Raw genomic sequence first — 16,539 nt, forward strand, 5'->3', positions numbered from 1 at the left:
CTCCTGGTTTTAGCCTGATTCAGCTTCAGCAGTTACACCCATTTGCAGCATGAATCAGCAGATGGAAGATCTCCTTCGCTGTAACTCTGCCTTTTAAGTAGTGAAAACAAACATTTATAAAAATAGGAGAGGGCATTTGGTACAGTGGTGAAGATGCCAGCATCCTCTATCGTCAGTGACTGGGCTGAGTCCAGGTTCCACCACCTATACCAGTTTCCAATCAATGTGCACCCTGGAGGCAGCAGGACATGGCTCAAGTAATTGGGTCCTCGCCATCCATGTAGGAGACAAGGACTGAGTTCCTGGTGGCTGGTTTGGCTTGGCCTAGCCTTAGCTGTTGCAGGCATTTGGAGAGTGAACCAGCAGATGATAGATCTCTGTCTCTGCCTTTCAAGTAAATAAAACTAATTTAAAAATTAATAAATCTAAGTTTACAAGTTAAGAATTAGACATCTAATATGATTAGCAATTAAATATGTTCTTGGAAATATTTATTATTCATGGGCAATTATAGATAATATAGGTAAAACTGTGAGTTGTATAATATGAATTGTATAATATGTATACATATATATATGAAATGTATAATATGTATAATATGAATCATTGCCTAACAATATTTTTTAAACCTCTATTAACAACAATTAGTAGCAGTTCTGAGCATAATGTCTTTATGCTAATCAATTACTTAAAATCAGGTCATAGGTTCTATCTTAAGTTCTTTTTATAGAAATGTAGGGAACAAAGAAGCAAACTAAATTCTAAACTACTCACCAGGGTCGCTACTATTGGTTCTTAGCAGAGTGTCTGTGTCATTAATATGATGAATAAAATCTAAAAATTAAGGGGAGAAAACAGTTTAGCATACAAGAAAGTGTTTTATTTATAAATCTTTTGGTATCAACTGTATAGTGATATTAACTGGTGCATTGAACCAAGACTACTGTATCACTAACACAGCCTCACTGCCTACAGTTTCCTCACTGTCAGGAAGGATAAATGCCATTGGTTTCACAGTCTCACTCGGGAAAATTTTCATGATGAAAATTAAAAACGATCTATCCACAAGGCTGAATTAATGAACTAATGGTAATTAAGAGCCCTGAATGAAAGCAATGTACAATTTTTATCCTATTCTCAACACTGATTTATATAAGTATAGTTAGATCTTACATAAACTGTGCAAGAAAAGGAAAATCCCTCAAAGGTTTTATAAAGCCAAAGTTGTATATTAAGTGTTATGTTCATAAGAACCAGTGAGTTAGATTATGGAAGTAGCAAAGAAAAAGCATATGCAGATACCTGAGCATTCATATCATTCTATAGTGAATGCAAGAAGGGGTAGAGAAGGTGTTTTCTTGTTGGCCTGAGGGCATTTACTGTGTTTTATTCAATATTTACCTTTTGTAGTCTTAAGGTGGATTAATAAAAGTATTTGTTGTTGTGAAACTTAAATGAGATGGTAAAAGATGATAAGCTACATTTTAGGGTCATAAAAGTAAGTTAAATATGTGAATTATTCACCTTCACAATATACTTCTCAATACTGAATAAGAGAAGCAGTATATTAGCTCTTGCTTTTTATAATACTTCCAAGGGTTATTAGTGATTAAAGATCGGAAATTATGAATCTTCATGTAATTTCTTGATGCCAAAGACTTATATCAGGCTAGTAAAAACTTGATTTTAAGTGTACTGGGTTAAATAGTGTCCCACCCAAAATTTATGTCCACCAGGAACCTCAGAATGTGGCTTTATTTGGAAATAGGTTCCTGCAGATATAATCACGTTAAGATGAGGTCACGGTGGATTAGGGTGGGCCCTCAAAGCCAATGGCTGGTGTCTTTATAGGAAGAAGGAAATCTGGACCCAGATAATACAGAGGGAAGACAGGCATGAGAGAAGAGAGGGAGAAACTGGAGTGATGCAGCTACTTGGCAAGGAATGCCAAAGTTGCTGGCAACTAACAGAGGCTGGAAGAGGCAAGGCAGGATTCTTGCCCAGAGCCTTCAGAAGTAGCAGGGAGCTGGTGCCATTCTGACTTTGGACTTCTGGTCTCCATAATTGTGAGAGGATATTTTTCAGTTGTTTTAAGCCACCAGTTTATGGTGCTTTGTTTCAGCAGCCCTAGGAAACTAATACACTAAGGCTCAAAGATAGCACAAGAGAGAAAAATCATGGGTCAAGATCTCATATGATAAGATGAAAAAGTTCTAAATGAATTAGCTCCCTATCCTCCAAAGACCAAATTCAATCCAGTAAAGAATAAAAAAAAAAAAAAAAGCATGACTAATAAATTAATTGACATTGACCTTAAACTATAAGGATGGTTTATATGTTACAAAATGCATTCATTTAATTTCCCAAATTAACAGCTTAATGGAGCAAAATATGATTAAATCAATATATACAGATTAAGTGCCTGAGAAAGTTTAACACACACTTATAAAAATACTTCAGTAAGTAACAGGCAGACTGTCTGTAATACTATTTAATGGTGAAACAGAAGGTTTTCCTTAGGAACTGTAGAATGTTTACTAGCACTGCTCTGTGTAACTTTATACTTAAAAAAAGATATATAATTCTGTTATAGATGAAAAAGCTATTTAATGGTCAATATATATTTAAGAAGAGACATTTATTGCCATCCCTTATGACAAGAAATGCAAATTAAAACCACATCCCAAGTGGCAAAACTTAAGTCAGATAGTTCTATCAGCGTGGATATGGATGGGGAACAAAGAGAAGTTTTACTAACAGTTGGCAGGAGTATGAATGGTAAAAATATGATAACAATTTGGCAATTATCTGACTATCCTAAATTTCAGAAATGTTTCCTGTGCATACACAGCTTGGAGAAACTCTCCCAGATGTATACAAGGAGATAAAACAAAGATGTTTAATAAAGCATTGCTAACAATAAAAAATAAACAAATTAAAGACTCATTAACAAAAGAACAGAGAGTGGAATAGTATATCACTGAACACTATAAAGTAATTAAAATGAACTTTGTATTTCAATAAAATATTATCAAACAGAAACCAAGTCACAAAGTCATTTGTAAAGATGAAAAAACATGCAAAAACAATACTATCTGTTGCTCATATGTTTATGCAGTAGAAGTAAAAAACATGCACAAGACTTTTAATAAACAGCAAAGTTAGGGAAGAAGAAAAATGAGACTGAGAACGAGCACATATGAGACTTCAATTATGTGTAATATTTTATTTTGATAAGAATGTAGACATAATGTAAATATAGTAAAAGGTTAAGATGCTACATTAAAGCCTACACGTTGATATTTATATTAGCTTCTATATTTTTTGATAGTTTGAAACATCTCCTAATTTTTTATACAATAAAAATGCTTAGTAATAAGAGTTTAATCAAAATGGTAATCTTAAGGTTTAAAATAAAAATAGAATCCCTCCCCCCGAACACTCAAAGGGAATTTAGCTGTTGTGATCATTTTAGAAATTAATCTGAAATTTGATTTTCATACAAGTCCATATTTTAAATACATAGGTTTTATTTAAAGCAAGCTATACAAACTTCAGGCCTGTAAGTTATCAGGAAAAAAAATTGGAACCTTATGCAACAGGAAATGAACTTCCTCTATCCAAATTAAAAATATTATAAAATGGTTTGAATTTCTGAGACTCTCTTCAAGTGGCTGACTTGGGTAGATTACAATTCTGTGATATATAAATAATATACTTATCACATAAATCTCATTATTCTACTGTTTTGTAATTTTAGATCCTATATTGAAAAGTTGACTGAAATATTTTTCCTTTCCCCTAGAGTCTACACATTAAATTCTTTTTTTTTTTTTTTGACAGGCAGAGTGGACAGTGAGAGAGAGAGACAGAGACAAAGGTCTTTCTTTTGCCGTTGGTTCACCCTCCAATGGCCGCGGCGGCTGGCGCACTGTGGCCGGCACACCGCGTTGATCCAATGGCAGGAGCCAGGTGCTTCTCCTGGTCTCCCATGGGGTGCAGGGCCCAAGGACTTGGGCCATCCTCCACTGCACTCCCTGGCCACAGCAGAGAGCTGGCCTGGAAGAGGGGCAACGGGGATAGAATCCGGTGCCCCAACCGGGACTAGAACCCGGTGTGCCGGCGCCGCAAGGCGGAGGATTTGCCTGTTGAGCCGCGGCGCTGGCCACATCAAATTCTTTACCAATAAATACCAATGACCTTTATACACTTGTCTGTTACAGTGCTAAAATTCTGTGGAACAATGCTTAAAACATCTGAATTACAGAAATATTTTAATTAGATATTCTGAATAGTATTTATTTAAAAATAATATTTGGAAATGAATATGCACATTATATTTGAGATCACAACCACAGGCAGCCACTGAATCAAGCATGTTTTCCAGAATTACATATTTTTGCCTCTACTTCTTCCTCACTTTATTTATTCTACTCCTAGAACTAAAGGCTGGAACATCGCAGCAGTAACTGTATTTGAAAGTAATTGTGTTTAAAGCATATAACAGGAATACTTACTAAAAATAAACTTTCCAGTATTAAAAAGAAAGTTAGACATAAGCACCCAATAAACTATCATTGCTCCAATGAGGGACACCAAGGAGAAAATGAGACTCGACCACTGCCCAAAGGAGCCAAAATAGTATCTGCAGACATCTGGATATTCCCACGTGGTGGTGTCCAGTGAAGCTAGAGAAAAATACAGAGAAAAATAAAACTAGATGTTGAGCATAACATATTCCATAGTCCTCATCTATGTTCTCCAACTTAACTCAAACTACTTAGTAAAAGATTATGGGTATTCTACCACTTGATATTAGAAAGTATCAAGATATAATAGCAATTTAAATACAAAGAACACAGATAAAGGAAATGTAGATCAATGAAATAGCACAGATAATTTAAGAAATAGATTTCAGCATCACAACATTTTATAACTAACAAAAGCAAGTGATAAGTCAATGCTAGACAAACTCATCAGTAAGGGACAGAAAATATTACTTAATATTTGGCATATTCAGAACAATATGGAGGCAAGTTTTCTTCAGCCTCACTTTATACCACATGCCAATTAAATTTCAGATAGATGAGTTAAAAATTACAAAATTTAATAGCAGAAAAGTTAGAAAACACAATGCAGAAATCAAACATGAAGGACTGTCCTTTAGAAATTACGATGAAAAGACAGATTTTAAAAAAAGCTCTTACAATATGGAAGTCATTCAAATACTGAGTGGGAAAGAAATTTATGAGAAATAAAAAATCTAAGGCCTACATTGCATAAGGAGTTCAGCAGTTTACCAAGGTACTTGTGGATAAATGGGAAAGGGATATGAATAAATAACACAGCTTAAGAAAAACATAGCAACATTAAACATTGCAAGCATCAAACAAAACAAAATGAAGATGGGAACACATCTAATAAAGGCAAGCTTCAAAAAAGCAGTCTGATACTGCTAGAAATCAGTATAATTCTAAAATTGCTATTATCATTGTAATTATAATGACTGCTCTTCAAAACTATAGAAATTTAATAAAAGAATACAAAAAGTATATATAAAATTTTTTAGAAGAGTATCATTTAGAATAGCACGAGCTAGACATGAACTTAAATATACAACGGTACAGCAATTATTAAGCAAAAACAATGGAACCATAATGTGCAACTGTATACAATCATTAAGACATAAAAATGGTAAGCGTAAAAACATAAAATATATTAAGTGATAAAGTTGAAGACAAAACTAATACACTATTATACACTATTATAACTCTATAAAACATGTCTAAATAATGGGAATTTATACAGAATGAAACCACAAAGGAACAAAAATATTTGCTCTTCTATGGTGAGGTTCAACATTCAATAAAAATTAAGAATATAGATAAGTATAACCTATAAAAATTAGTTTAATTGTCAAAGTATAATTTTATAGTTTGTTACTCTATAATCCTATGTTCTGAACTGCTTTGAGATAACTGTTACATTTGATGAATATACAGAAACTATTATCTCTGAAGCAAATACGGCAGCTAGTATACAACAAAAACATAGCAGGGATGAAGTCTGAGAAGCTAACAGTAGAACATGATAATTTACACCTAGACAAAGAACATAAGGAGCATATCACTATTAAGAATTGTTTCAGGGGCTGGCGCTGTGGCGTAGCCGGTGAAGCTGCCACCTGCAATGCCGGCATCCCACTTGGGCACTGGTTCAAGCTCTGGCTGCTCCACTTCTGATCCAGCTCTCTGCTATGGCCTGGGAAAGCAGTGGAAGATGGCCCAAGTGCTTGGGCCCCAGCACCACGTGGGAGACCCAGAAGAAGCTCCAGGCTGCTAGCTTTGGATCAGTTCATCTCTTGTCATTGCAGCCATTTGGGAAGTGAACCAGTGGATGGAAGATCTGTCTCTCCTTCTCTCTGTAACTCTGCCTTTCAAATAAATAAATAAATCTTAAGAAAAAGAAAAAGAATTGTTTTAAAGACTTTTCCAGTTTCATGCTGGAGGCAAGAGAAAAGCACATGTGTACTCCCTAAATGGCATACCGTGTAAGTATGATAATAGCACCGTTCTACCATCATTCTAGCAGAGGCTGGGTTTTCTATAATAATAATAATAATAATAATAATAATAATAAATCAAAAGGAAAGGGAAAGGGGCCTTCATTGTGGTGTAGCAGGTTAAGCCACTGCTTGTGCTGCCAGCATCCCACATTAGAGTGAGAGTTCGAGTCCTGGCTGCTCTGCTTCCAATCTATCTTCCTGCTAATGTGCCTTGGAATGCAGCTGATGATGGCCCAATTGCTTGGGCCCCAGCAACCCACGTAGATCTAGGTGGAGTTCCTGGATGTTGCAGTTATTTGAGGAGTGAATCAAATGATAGGACAAGCTCGCTCTCTGTCTCTCCCTCTCTTTCTGTTGCTCTGCCTTTCAAATAAATAAATACATCTTTTTTTTTTTTTTTAAAATACATCTTTAAAACAGAGAGTATATTTTATTTTAGTGAAGTTACTTTTAGTCAGCTTATAAATGCTCAGTGAAGACTGAATATTGAGGAACACAGAATAAAACTACTTACAGACGCAGTATACAAAAAATTTCTTAATGAATGATAATTATCTTCTCAATTAGGAATTAAAAAACTAATCAACTAATGTTTCAATCAAAAAGTTTTGCCATAATCTTTTTTTTTTTTTTAAAGATTTATTTATTTGAAAGACAGAGTTACAGAGAGAGGTAGAGACAGAGAGAGAGGTCTTCCATCTGCTGATTCACTCCCCAGATGTTGCAATGGCAGGAGCTATGCCAAACTGAAGCCAGGAGCCAGGAGCTTCTGCCAGGTCTCCCACGCGGGTGCAGGGGCCCAAGGACCTGGGCCATCTTCTGCTGCTTTCCCAGGCCATAGCAGAGAGCTGGATTGGAAGAGGAGCAGCTGGGATTAGAAACGGTGCCCATATAGGATGCTGGCGCTTCAGGCTAGGGCTTTAACCTGATCCGTCACAGCACCAGCTCTGGTTTTATCATAATCTTTAAGTAAGGTCTTTAACAGATCTGGTTTTTCCACAAATTAGTTTGAATATGGACCCAACTTGGAGGAGGCACGTGGCTTTTTCAAAATGTCTTTTTGATTAATTATCTATCAGATAATTATCATTTTCTATCAAAAAACTTTCTGATCATGATATATAACTCTGTGATACATTTCTTTTTTTAAAAAAAATTTTACATCTTCCATATTGGTTAGGAAAATCTCCTCAACTGCTAGGTTTTATGTACAACTTCTTAAATCTTTTTCTGAGCTTTTTACAGTTTTTATTTAAAGACACTTAAGTCTTTAAATCATCTGGAATAGATTTTTGTATAAGGTGCCAGAATTTTTTTCCCTCAAATGGATAATCAGTTGCATAGGCATCTAATACTGCATAATATATTAAGTTTATATATTATGTATTATAATTGATATATTCCATGGCTATTTGGCTACTCCTAACATAGCACCTTTCTATTTTATTCAGTGACTTTATAGTATGTTTTAATATTTGCTAAGACTTATTCCAACATTACCTTTTCTTTTTTATAATTTATTTTGCTCTACTTGGGCATTCATTTTTCCATATTAACTTTAAGGTTACTTTAATCCAAGTCCAAACTGAGTTTCATTGAAATGACACTGAATTTATGTATCTCCCATTTTTATGATATTATCTTCTGAACAACATAGTTATTTTTCCCCACTTGTTCAGTTCTTGTTCTTTGTCTTTAGATATAATTTTATCTTTTTCTTCATGCAGATATCTTGTCCTCTTGCTAAATTTATTTCTAATTCCTTAGAGTTTATTGCTACTGTGAATGGAGTAATTTTTTCTGTTTCGTAGTTCTGGTCATTGACTCTTTAAAAAAAAAATATTTAAAAGAGAAAGGGGCTGGTGCTGTGGCGCAGTAGGTTAACGCCCTGGCCTGCAGTGCCGGCATCCCATATGGGCGCCGGTTCAAGATCCGGTTGCTCTCTGCATGGCCTGGGAAAGCAGTAGAAGATAGCCCAAGTCCTTGGGCCCCTGCACCTGCGTGGGAGACCTAGAAGAAGCTCCTGGCTCCTGGTTTCAGATCGGCACAGCTCCGGCTGTTGCGGCCAGTTGGGGAGAGAACCAACAGATGGAAGACCTCTCTCTCTCTGCCTCTCCTCTTTCTGTGTAACTCTTTCAAATAAATAAATTGATCTGAGAGAGAGAGAGAGAATCTTCCATCCACTGATTCACTCTCCAAATGGCCATAATGGCAGGGCTTGGCCAGGCTGAAGCCAGGAGCCTGGAACTTCCTCTGGGTCTCCTACATGGGTGAAAAGGCCCAAGCACGTGGGCCATCTTCTGCTGCTTTCCCAGGTGCATTATCGGGGAGCTGTATGGGAAGTGGAGCAGCTAGGACTTGAACTGGCACCCATAGAGAATACCAGGGCAGCAGGTGGTAGCTTAACCTCCGATGCCACAAGCTGGTGCTGGTTATTGACTCTAGATGCAGCCGGAGCTGTGCCGATCCGAAGCCAGGAGCCAGGAGCTTCTTCCGGGTCTCCCACAGGTGTACAGGGGCCCAAGGATCTGGGTTATCCTCCACTGCTTTCCTAGGTCATTAGCAGGGAGCTGGATTGGAAGTGGAGCAGCCAGGACTTGAACAGCATTGTAGGCGGAGGCTTAGCCACGGCGCCAGCCCCTTTATATTTTGCAATTTTTTTTTCCATAATATTTAAATTTGTGCTAAAGTCTTAGTTGCATTTTTAATGTCTATTGATATAATTATGGATTTTTCATTTGTTAATGTAGTGTTATATTTCTTGATAATTAATTTCTTGATAATTACTATAGAATAAACCTTATTTTAGACATAGGATATTATTCTTTTGATATACTGCTGAATTTGATCCAATGTTTTATTTATATTTCAAAGGGTAGCTCCACTTTTAATAAAATTATTTTTATTTGTTTGAAAGGCAGAAAGGTCTGGTGTTGTGGCACAGTGGGTTAACACCGTGACCTGCAGCGCTGGCATCCCATATGGTCGCCGGTTCGAGACCTGGCTGCTCCACTTCTGATCCAGCTCTCTGCTATGGCCTGGGAAAGCAGTGGAAGATGGCCCAAGTCCTTGGTCCCCTGCACCAGTGTGGGAGACCCAGAGGAAGCTCCTGGCTCCTGGCTTCAGATCAGTGCAGCTCCGGCCATTGTGGCCAATTGGGGAGTGAACAAGCGGATGGAAGTCATCTCTCTCTGCCTCTCCTTCTCTCTCTGTATAACTCTGACTTTCAAATAAATAAATAAATCTTAAAAAAAAAAAAAAGAAAGAAAGGCGAAGAAAAGAGAGAGAAACAGAGATTTCCCCTTTGCTGGTTCACTCCCTAAATGCCCACAACAGTCAGGTGTGGACCAGGTCAAAACCAAGAGCTGGGAGCTCCATCTAGTTCTCCCACATAGGTGGCAGGCACCCATGTACTTGAGCCATTACTGCTACCTCCCAATGGTGCCCTTTAGCAAGAAGCACTGGGGAGGAAATAGAGCCAGGATTCAAATCCAGGTATATTGGTTAAGTGACGCAGGCATGCCAAGAGGAGATTAAAACACTGCATGAAACACTCACGTCTGGGGCTGGCTGGCATTGTGATGCAGCGGGTTAACCAGTCTATGTCTTGGCTGTTTTGCTTCCAATCCAGCTTCCTGCTAATGTGCCTGGGAGGGCAGTGGAAGATGGCTCAAATATTTGGATCCCTGTCCCCCTGTTTGGGAGACCAGGAGGAAGCTCCTGGTTTCTGGCTTTGGCCTGGCCCATCCCTGGCTGTTGCAGCCATTTGGGGAGTGAACCAGCAGATACATGAAAGAGTCTCTCTCTCTCTCTCTCTTGCTCTGCTTTACAAATAAATAAATCTATAAAAATAGTCTATCCCCAATAATGTTTTATAAAGAAGTTTTCTATCTACATATAGCTTTTTTTTTTTTTTTTGGTACTGTCAGGCTTTATATTAGGGTTATGTTCACTTTGTAAGATGAATTGATGACAGTTCCTTTTTTTAAATAGTATGGGAAAGCTTAAATACTAAGAGAGTTATCTGTTTTTTAACAGTTCTACAGAGAATTTAGTGGAAGCTATCTTTTCTAAGAAATCCTGCATTAGATAGGATACACATTTACTATATATGTTTAGTTTTTTAAACCTACAATTGCTTACTTCATTTATTTATTTATTTATTTATTTATTTGAAAGTCAGAGTTACACAGAGAGAAGGAGAGGCAGAGAGGGAGAGACAGAGAGGTCTTCTATCCGTTGGTTGATGCCAGCCAGATCTTGAACCGGCACCCATACGGGATGCCGGCACTGTAGGCGGCGGCTTCACCCGCTATGCCACAGTGCGGGCGCCTTACTATATATGTTTAAAGAGGGCTTCCAAATTTACTCAAATTTTGCTTTTAAGAAAACCAAAGGCTAAATAAGCACTCTATGTCATTTAGGAATCACAATCAATTTTTTTAAAGACTTTTAACTAAGATTTGTTTAATATGAAGAAGAAAATTTCTTAAGACAAGAAATTCTGGAGGCAAAGCCTAGTGTGTTGATTCATCCTTGCTAAGACCCAATGAATAATGCACATCTATTTAGGTCTGAAACTATCTTTCCCTGATGTATAATTTATACAGATGTAGAGGTAATGTGTTTACACAACTTTAGGAACTCACTACAAGGAGTTGGCATTGTGGTCTAATGGGTTAAGCTGCTGCCTGCAATGCTGGCATCCATATGGGTGCCAGTTCAACTTCCAGCTGTTCCATTTCCGATCCAGCTCCTTGCTAATGTACTTGGGAAAGCAGCAGAAGATGGCCAAGTCCTTGGGCCCCTGCACCCATGTGGGAGGCCCGAAGGAAGCTCCCAATTCCTGGCTTCAGCCTGGCCCAGCCCTGGTGGTTGGAGTCATTTGGGGAGTCAAACAGCGGATGCAAGATTCTCTCTCTCTCTGACTTTCAAATAAATAAAAACAAATGTTAAAAAAAAAGAACTCACCAAAAAAGAATTGCTTTTATTTTCACATTTCTCTAGTTACAATTTCTACTTCTAAGAGATTCCAACATTTAGGTTTTCTGGTATGGATAGGTGAAAACAAGTCACCCTGAACTAATAAGAAATCATAAAATTCTCTGTTTAGTTCTGGAAATGGCCTCATTATAAAAATATAAACTTTTTCTTTTCTTATGAGGAGATTAGCGCCAGTATGAATGCATTTTGCAAAGAACTCTCAGATTCTGAATTTCCAAAGTGGCCACTACTGCATTAACAGATCAGTTCAGCCAAAAGCTGTAAATTAGAGAAGCAAATCTTTAGGCACAAATGAAATAGCTGACACACATGTGGAATACACATATGCCCCAATGGGAAGTAACTATTAATACCTATGTCACTGATCTATTGTCACTATGTCAAATTCTTACATATCATAGTCCGTGATTTCACTACTCTGTAGCAGCAATAAAGTGTTAAAACACCCATCAGCATGATGACACACATTCCAGTAGTAAATCCAGCCTGTTTAAAAATAAAAACATAGCACAACAAATATCATCATATAAGAAAAAACTCACAGGCAACCACATTATGTCATCGTAAGCAACCACAATAAAAAACCCAACAATCAATGAAAAATTAAACAATTATTTTTTCTTTAATGAATTTTATGTATTTATTATACATAAAATTATAAAAGTTATAAAGTTAAAATGCAAGGAGAAAAAAATTCAGGTAAAAAGTATACTGAAAAATTGTATTACCTGTTTTATGCCCCAAGGAATACTTAGTATAGATGTTCCCATCATGGTATTCCAAATCATAAAACTGAAAACACAAAGTAGTTAGCAGTAAAAATAATGGAGGCTGACTCTTTAAAAATTTTAATTAGGACAAAAATTAAAACAATCAGTAATTTTCATTCACAAACAGCTTAAATCATGCTCCACAAAGCAGTTTTACTCACATGGTTACTAAACTGGTGTTTTTACCATGTCCTTCAGAGTAACTTTGAAGTTTATAAGCAGAACCCAAGGGACTATATACATAACACTCTTCTGGAGCTGGAACTACATGATCTGGGGCAATCTGTTACAAAAGAAACAGAGAAATGTCCACATCGGTAAATGTGCAAAATAGAGTACTTTCAATACCTCAGAATTCCTGACTCTAGACAGTCCTAAAAACTATGAACAAATAAACAGTATGAATCCCTGATGAGTGAATTAGAACTGTTTTCAAGTACAGTGGGGGATCCAAAGGAGCAAGAGCTTAAGAGTTACTAACACAACACACTGTCCTGATAAGAAACTGAATTCCCAGAATATGCAACTATCAAAATATTTTTCTCTCCATTTTCATGAGAAAGGAGAAAGAGCCAACAAAGACCAAGATTAAGGAAATCTAGATAGACGAGATTCTGGCTGTAGGAGAGGGGAGTTTCAAGAATGAAGGGATCACTGAATTCCTACGTGAGGGTGGTTTTAGAAGACACAAGTGGGCCACTCACACTGTAAAGAACTGAGGTGTAATAGAAGGGAAAGGAAAGATTTAAGTAAGTATTTAAGTATGAAATAAGTACAACAGAAGGAAAGAGGGGTTGAAGACAAAAAAGAGAGAATGATTAAACAGGATACTTAATAGCTCCCAACCTATTCCCCCATATATTTCTTCCTAATTCTACCTTCTTGCTTTGGAGTGGAGGGAAAAAACTAGTTTCCTGATGGAATTCAGTCAACCTCCTTGAGAATAAGTAGTCCTTAAAAGCTGACTGGTATAAATCAACTATCTTTTTTTTTTTTTTTTTTTTTGGACAGGCAGAGTGGATAGTGAGAGAGAGAGACAGAGAGAAAGGTCTTCCTTTTGCCGTTGGTTCACCCTCCAATGGCCGCCACGGTTGGCGCGCTGCGGCCGGCGCACCGCGCTGATCCGATGGCAGGAGCCAGGTGCTTCTCCTGGTCTCCCATGGGGTGCAGGGCCCAAGCACTTGGGCCATCCTCCACTGCACTCCCGGGCCATAGCAGAGAGCTGGCCTGGAAGAGGGGCAACCAGGACAGAATCCAGCACCCCGACCGGGACTAGAACCCGGTGTGCCAGTGCCACAGGCGGAGGATTAGCCTAGTGAGCCGCGGCGCCAGCCTAAATCAACTATATTTTATATTTAGCTCCCACTGCGAAATCTATAACTTTATGCTAGGTTTCGTGTTCAAGAAAAAAATAATATACAGCCTCTAACTTCAAGAAGTTTCTTTTCTTTTCCTTTTTTTATTTGACAGGTAGAGTCATAGACAGTGAGAGAGAGAGACAGAGAGAAAGGTCTTCCTTCCGTTGGTTCACCCCCCAAATGGCCGCTACGGCCGGCACAGTGCCTATCCGAAGCCAGGAGTCAGGTGCTTCTTCCTGGTCTCCCAGGAACTTCTTCAAGAAGTTTCAATTCCAGGTGGAGGACATGTGAAGCAATTAGAAAAGGCTACAAGGGGCCACTGCCGTGGTGCACTAGGTTAATCCTCTGCTTGAGGCGCCGGGATCTCATATGGGCATCGGGTTCTAGTCCCGGTTGCTCCTCTTCCAGTCCAGCTCTCTGCTGTGGCCCGGGAAGGCAGTGGAGGATGGCCCAAGTGCTTGGGCCCCTGCACCCACATAGGAGACCGGGAAGAGGCTCCTGGCTTTGGATCAGGTGCAGCTCCGGCTGTTGTGGCCATTTGGGGAGTGAACCAGCAGATAGAAGACCTTTCTCTCTGTCTCTCTCTCACTGTCTGTGGCTCTGTCAAATAAATAAATAAAATCTTTTTTAAAAAAAAGGCTACAAGACACGAGTGTACTTGTGGTATACCAATTCACAACAATGACCCCCCCCCAAAAAAAAAAAAAAAAAGACCAAAAACAGAGACTGGAATAGTTGGAAAAGCTTTCAAGAAGATGGATAGAGAGAAAAAGGTCTTCCTTCCGTTGGTTCACTCAGTAAGAAGATAGGATATAGCTAGGTACTAAAAAATAGTAACAAATTCAACTCTTTTTATGCATATGACTGGTTGGTTCTTTTATTTATTTATTTATTTATTTTTTTGGACAGATAGAGTTAGACAGTGAGAGAGAGAGACAGAGAGAAAAGTCTTCCTTCTGTTGGTTCACCCTCCAATGGCTGCTATGGCTGGAGCTATGCTCTGATCCGAAGCCAGGAGCCAGGTGCTTCTTCCTGGTCTCCCACGCGGGTACAGGGACCCAAGCACCTGGCCCAGCCTCCACTGCCTTCCTGGGCCACAGCAGAGAGCTGGACTGGAAGAGGAGCAACCGGGACTAGAACTCGGTGCCCACATGGGATGCCAGCGCTGCAGGCGGAGGATTAGCCAAGTAAGCCACGGCGCCGGCCTCATGGTTGGTTTTTGTAAGTGTAAAATGTCTGAAGTCAATGCGGTATGGGGCTTTGGAAACAATTATTTTCTAAAGATACAAAGGCATATATAGGAATGGGTCTGTTCCCTTCTCTTTACCCAGAATCCTTTAGGTCTGGCTTCTACTGTTTTCTGCCTTGAGTGAAAATAAAAAGGGACAGGATCATGTCTATTTCAGGCAGGAGAAAAACCACTGCGGCTTATAAAGCAAATTCAGAAAAAGTGAAAGTTGAAAGTCATTTGGGGCAGGATTAGAAGACAAGAAGTGACATATTCTCAGGAAATACAGGAAAAAATTGAAGAGTTGGATTCCCTGTGGCAGCGGTCTAGTCTAGGGCAGCGTTTTCCATCCTGAACGTCCCTATGACTCACACCAGGAATCTTGTTAACATTTAGATTTTGATTCAGTAGGTCTGCAGTGAGGCCTGAAATACTGATTTTCGATTAAACACTCAGTAATGCTGATGCTGCTGTAAAGTGCAGGCTCCATTTTTATTAGTAAGGATCTAGAAGACGTTGGCAGCCAAATAATTGTCTTTCCTTCTCCATTCTAAAATAAAGATGTTAAGATAAAAAAGAACTCTTTAAAAGAACTATTTTAAAAAAGAACTTTTTAAAATAAAAATATTTATTTATTTATTTAATTGAAAGGCAGAGTTACAGAGAGAGAGAGAAAGAGAGGTCTTCCATCTGCTGGTTCACTCCCCAAATGGCCACAATGGCCAGAGCTGGACCGATCCAAAGACAGGAGCCAGAAGCTTCTTCCAGGTCTCCCACATGGGTACAGGGATCCAAGCAATTGGACCATTTTCTACCACTTTCCCAGGCCATTAGCACAGAACTGGATCAGAAGATGAGTGTCTGGGACATGAACCAGTACCTATACGAGATGCCGGCACTGCAGGGGAAGGCTTAGCCTATTATACCACAGTACCAGCCCCAGAACATTTTTATATATAAAAAAGCTTTGGGTGATGTTGTTGCAATTAGGGTAAGCCACCACCACATGGGATTCCCCCATCCCATACTGGAGTAACCAGCTTAAATTCTGGTTCCTCTGATTCTGATTGAGCTTCCTAGTACCATTTTTTTTTTTTTTTTTTTGGACAGGTAGAGTCATAGACAGTGAGAGAGAGAGACAGAGAGAAAGGTCTTCCTTCCATTGGTTCACTCCCCAAATGGCTGCTACGGCTGCAGCGCTGTGCCGATCTGAAGCCAGGAGCTAGTTGCTTCCTCCTGGTCTCCCATGCGGGTGCAGGGACCACACATTTGGGCCATCCTCTACTGCCTTCCTGGGCCACAGCAGAGAGCTGGACTAGACAAGGAGCAACTGGGACTAGAACCCAGAGCCCATATGGGATGCTGGCACCACAGGTGGAGGATTAACCAAGTGAGCCAAGGCGCTGGTCCCTCTGAGCTTCCTGCTAATACATCATGGGAGGCCAGGGGATGACCATTGAAGAGCTTGGGCCCCTGCCATCCATACGGCAGACCTAGATAAAGTTCCAGGCTCCTCGCTTCAGCCTGGCCCAGACCTAGCTGTTTCAGGCATGGGGTGGGGGACAGGGAATGGTAAACCAACAGATGGAAGATCCCTCTCCAGATCTCACTCCC

The 16,539-nt window shown here is 39.1% G+C and overlaps 1 protein-coding gene across 3 annotated transcripts in view; it reads right to left on the bottom strand.

The window, feature by feature from the left end:
• SLC38A9 (solute carrier family 38 member 9) overlaps window positions 1-16,539 on the bottom strand; it is a 92,454-nt gene that overhangs the window by 40,626 nt on the left and 35,289 nt on the right. For all 3 annotated transcript variants that reach the window (XR_009868058.1, XM_062211976.1, XM_062211975.1), the window contains exons 4-8: window positions 12,501-12,622; window positions 12,298-12,361; window positions 11,962-12,055; window positions 4,518-4,688; window positions 775-834 (exon numbers count right to left, since the gene is read on the bottom strand). Coding sequence is in view for 2 of the 3 variants with exons in the window: in XM_062211976.1 (XP_062067960.1) it covers window positions 775-834; window positions 4,518-4,688; window positions 11,962-12,055; window positions 12,298-12,361; window positions 12,501-12,622 (511 nt within the window). In the remaining variant the exon portion in view is untranslated. The remainder of the gene's footprint in view (window positions 1-774; window positions 835-4,517; window positions 4,689-11,961; window positions 12,056-12,297; window positions 12,362-12,500; window positions 12,623-16,539) is intronic.

This window comes from Lepus europaeus, chromosome 15 (assembly GCF_033115175.1).
Source record: "Lepus europaeus isolate LE1 chromosome 15, mLepTim1.pri, whole genome shotgun sequence".
In the NCBI taxonomy this organism is placed as follows: domain Eukaryota; kingdom Metazoa; phylum Chordata; class Mammalia; order Lagomorpha; family Leporidae; genus Lepus; species Lepus europaeus.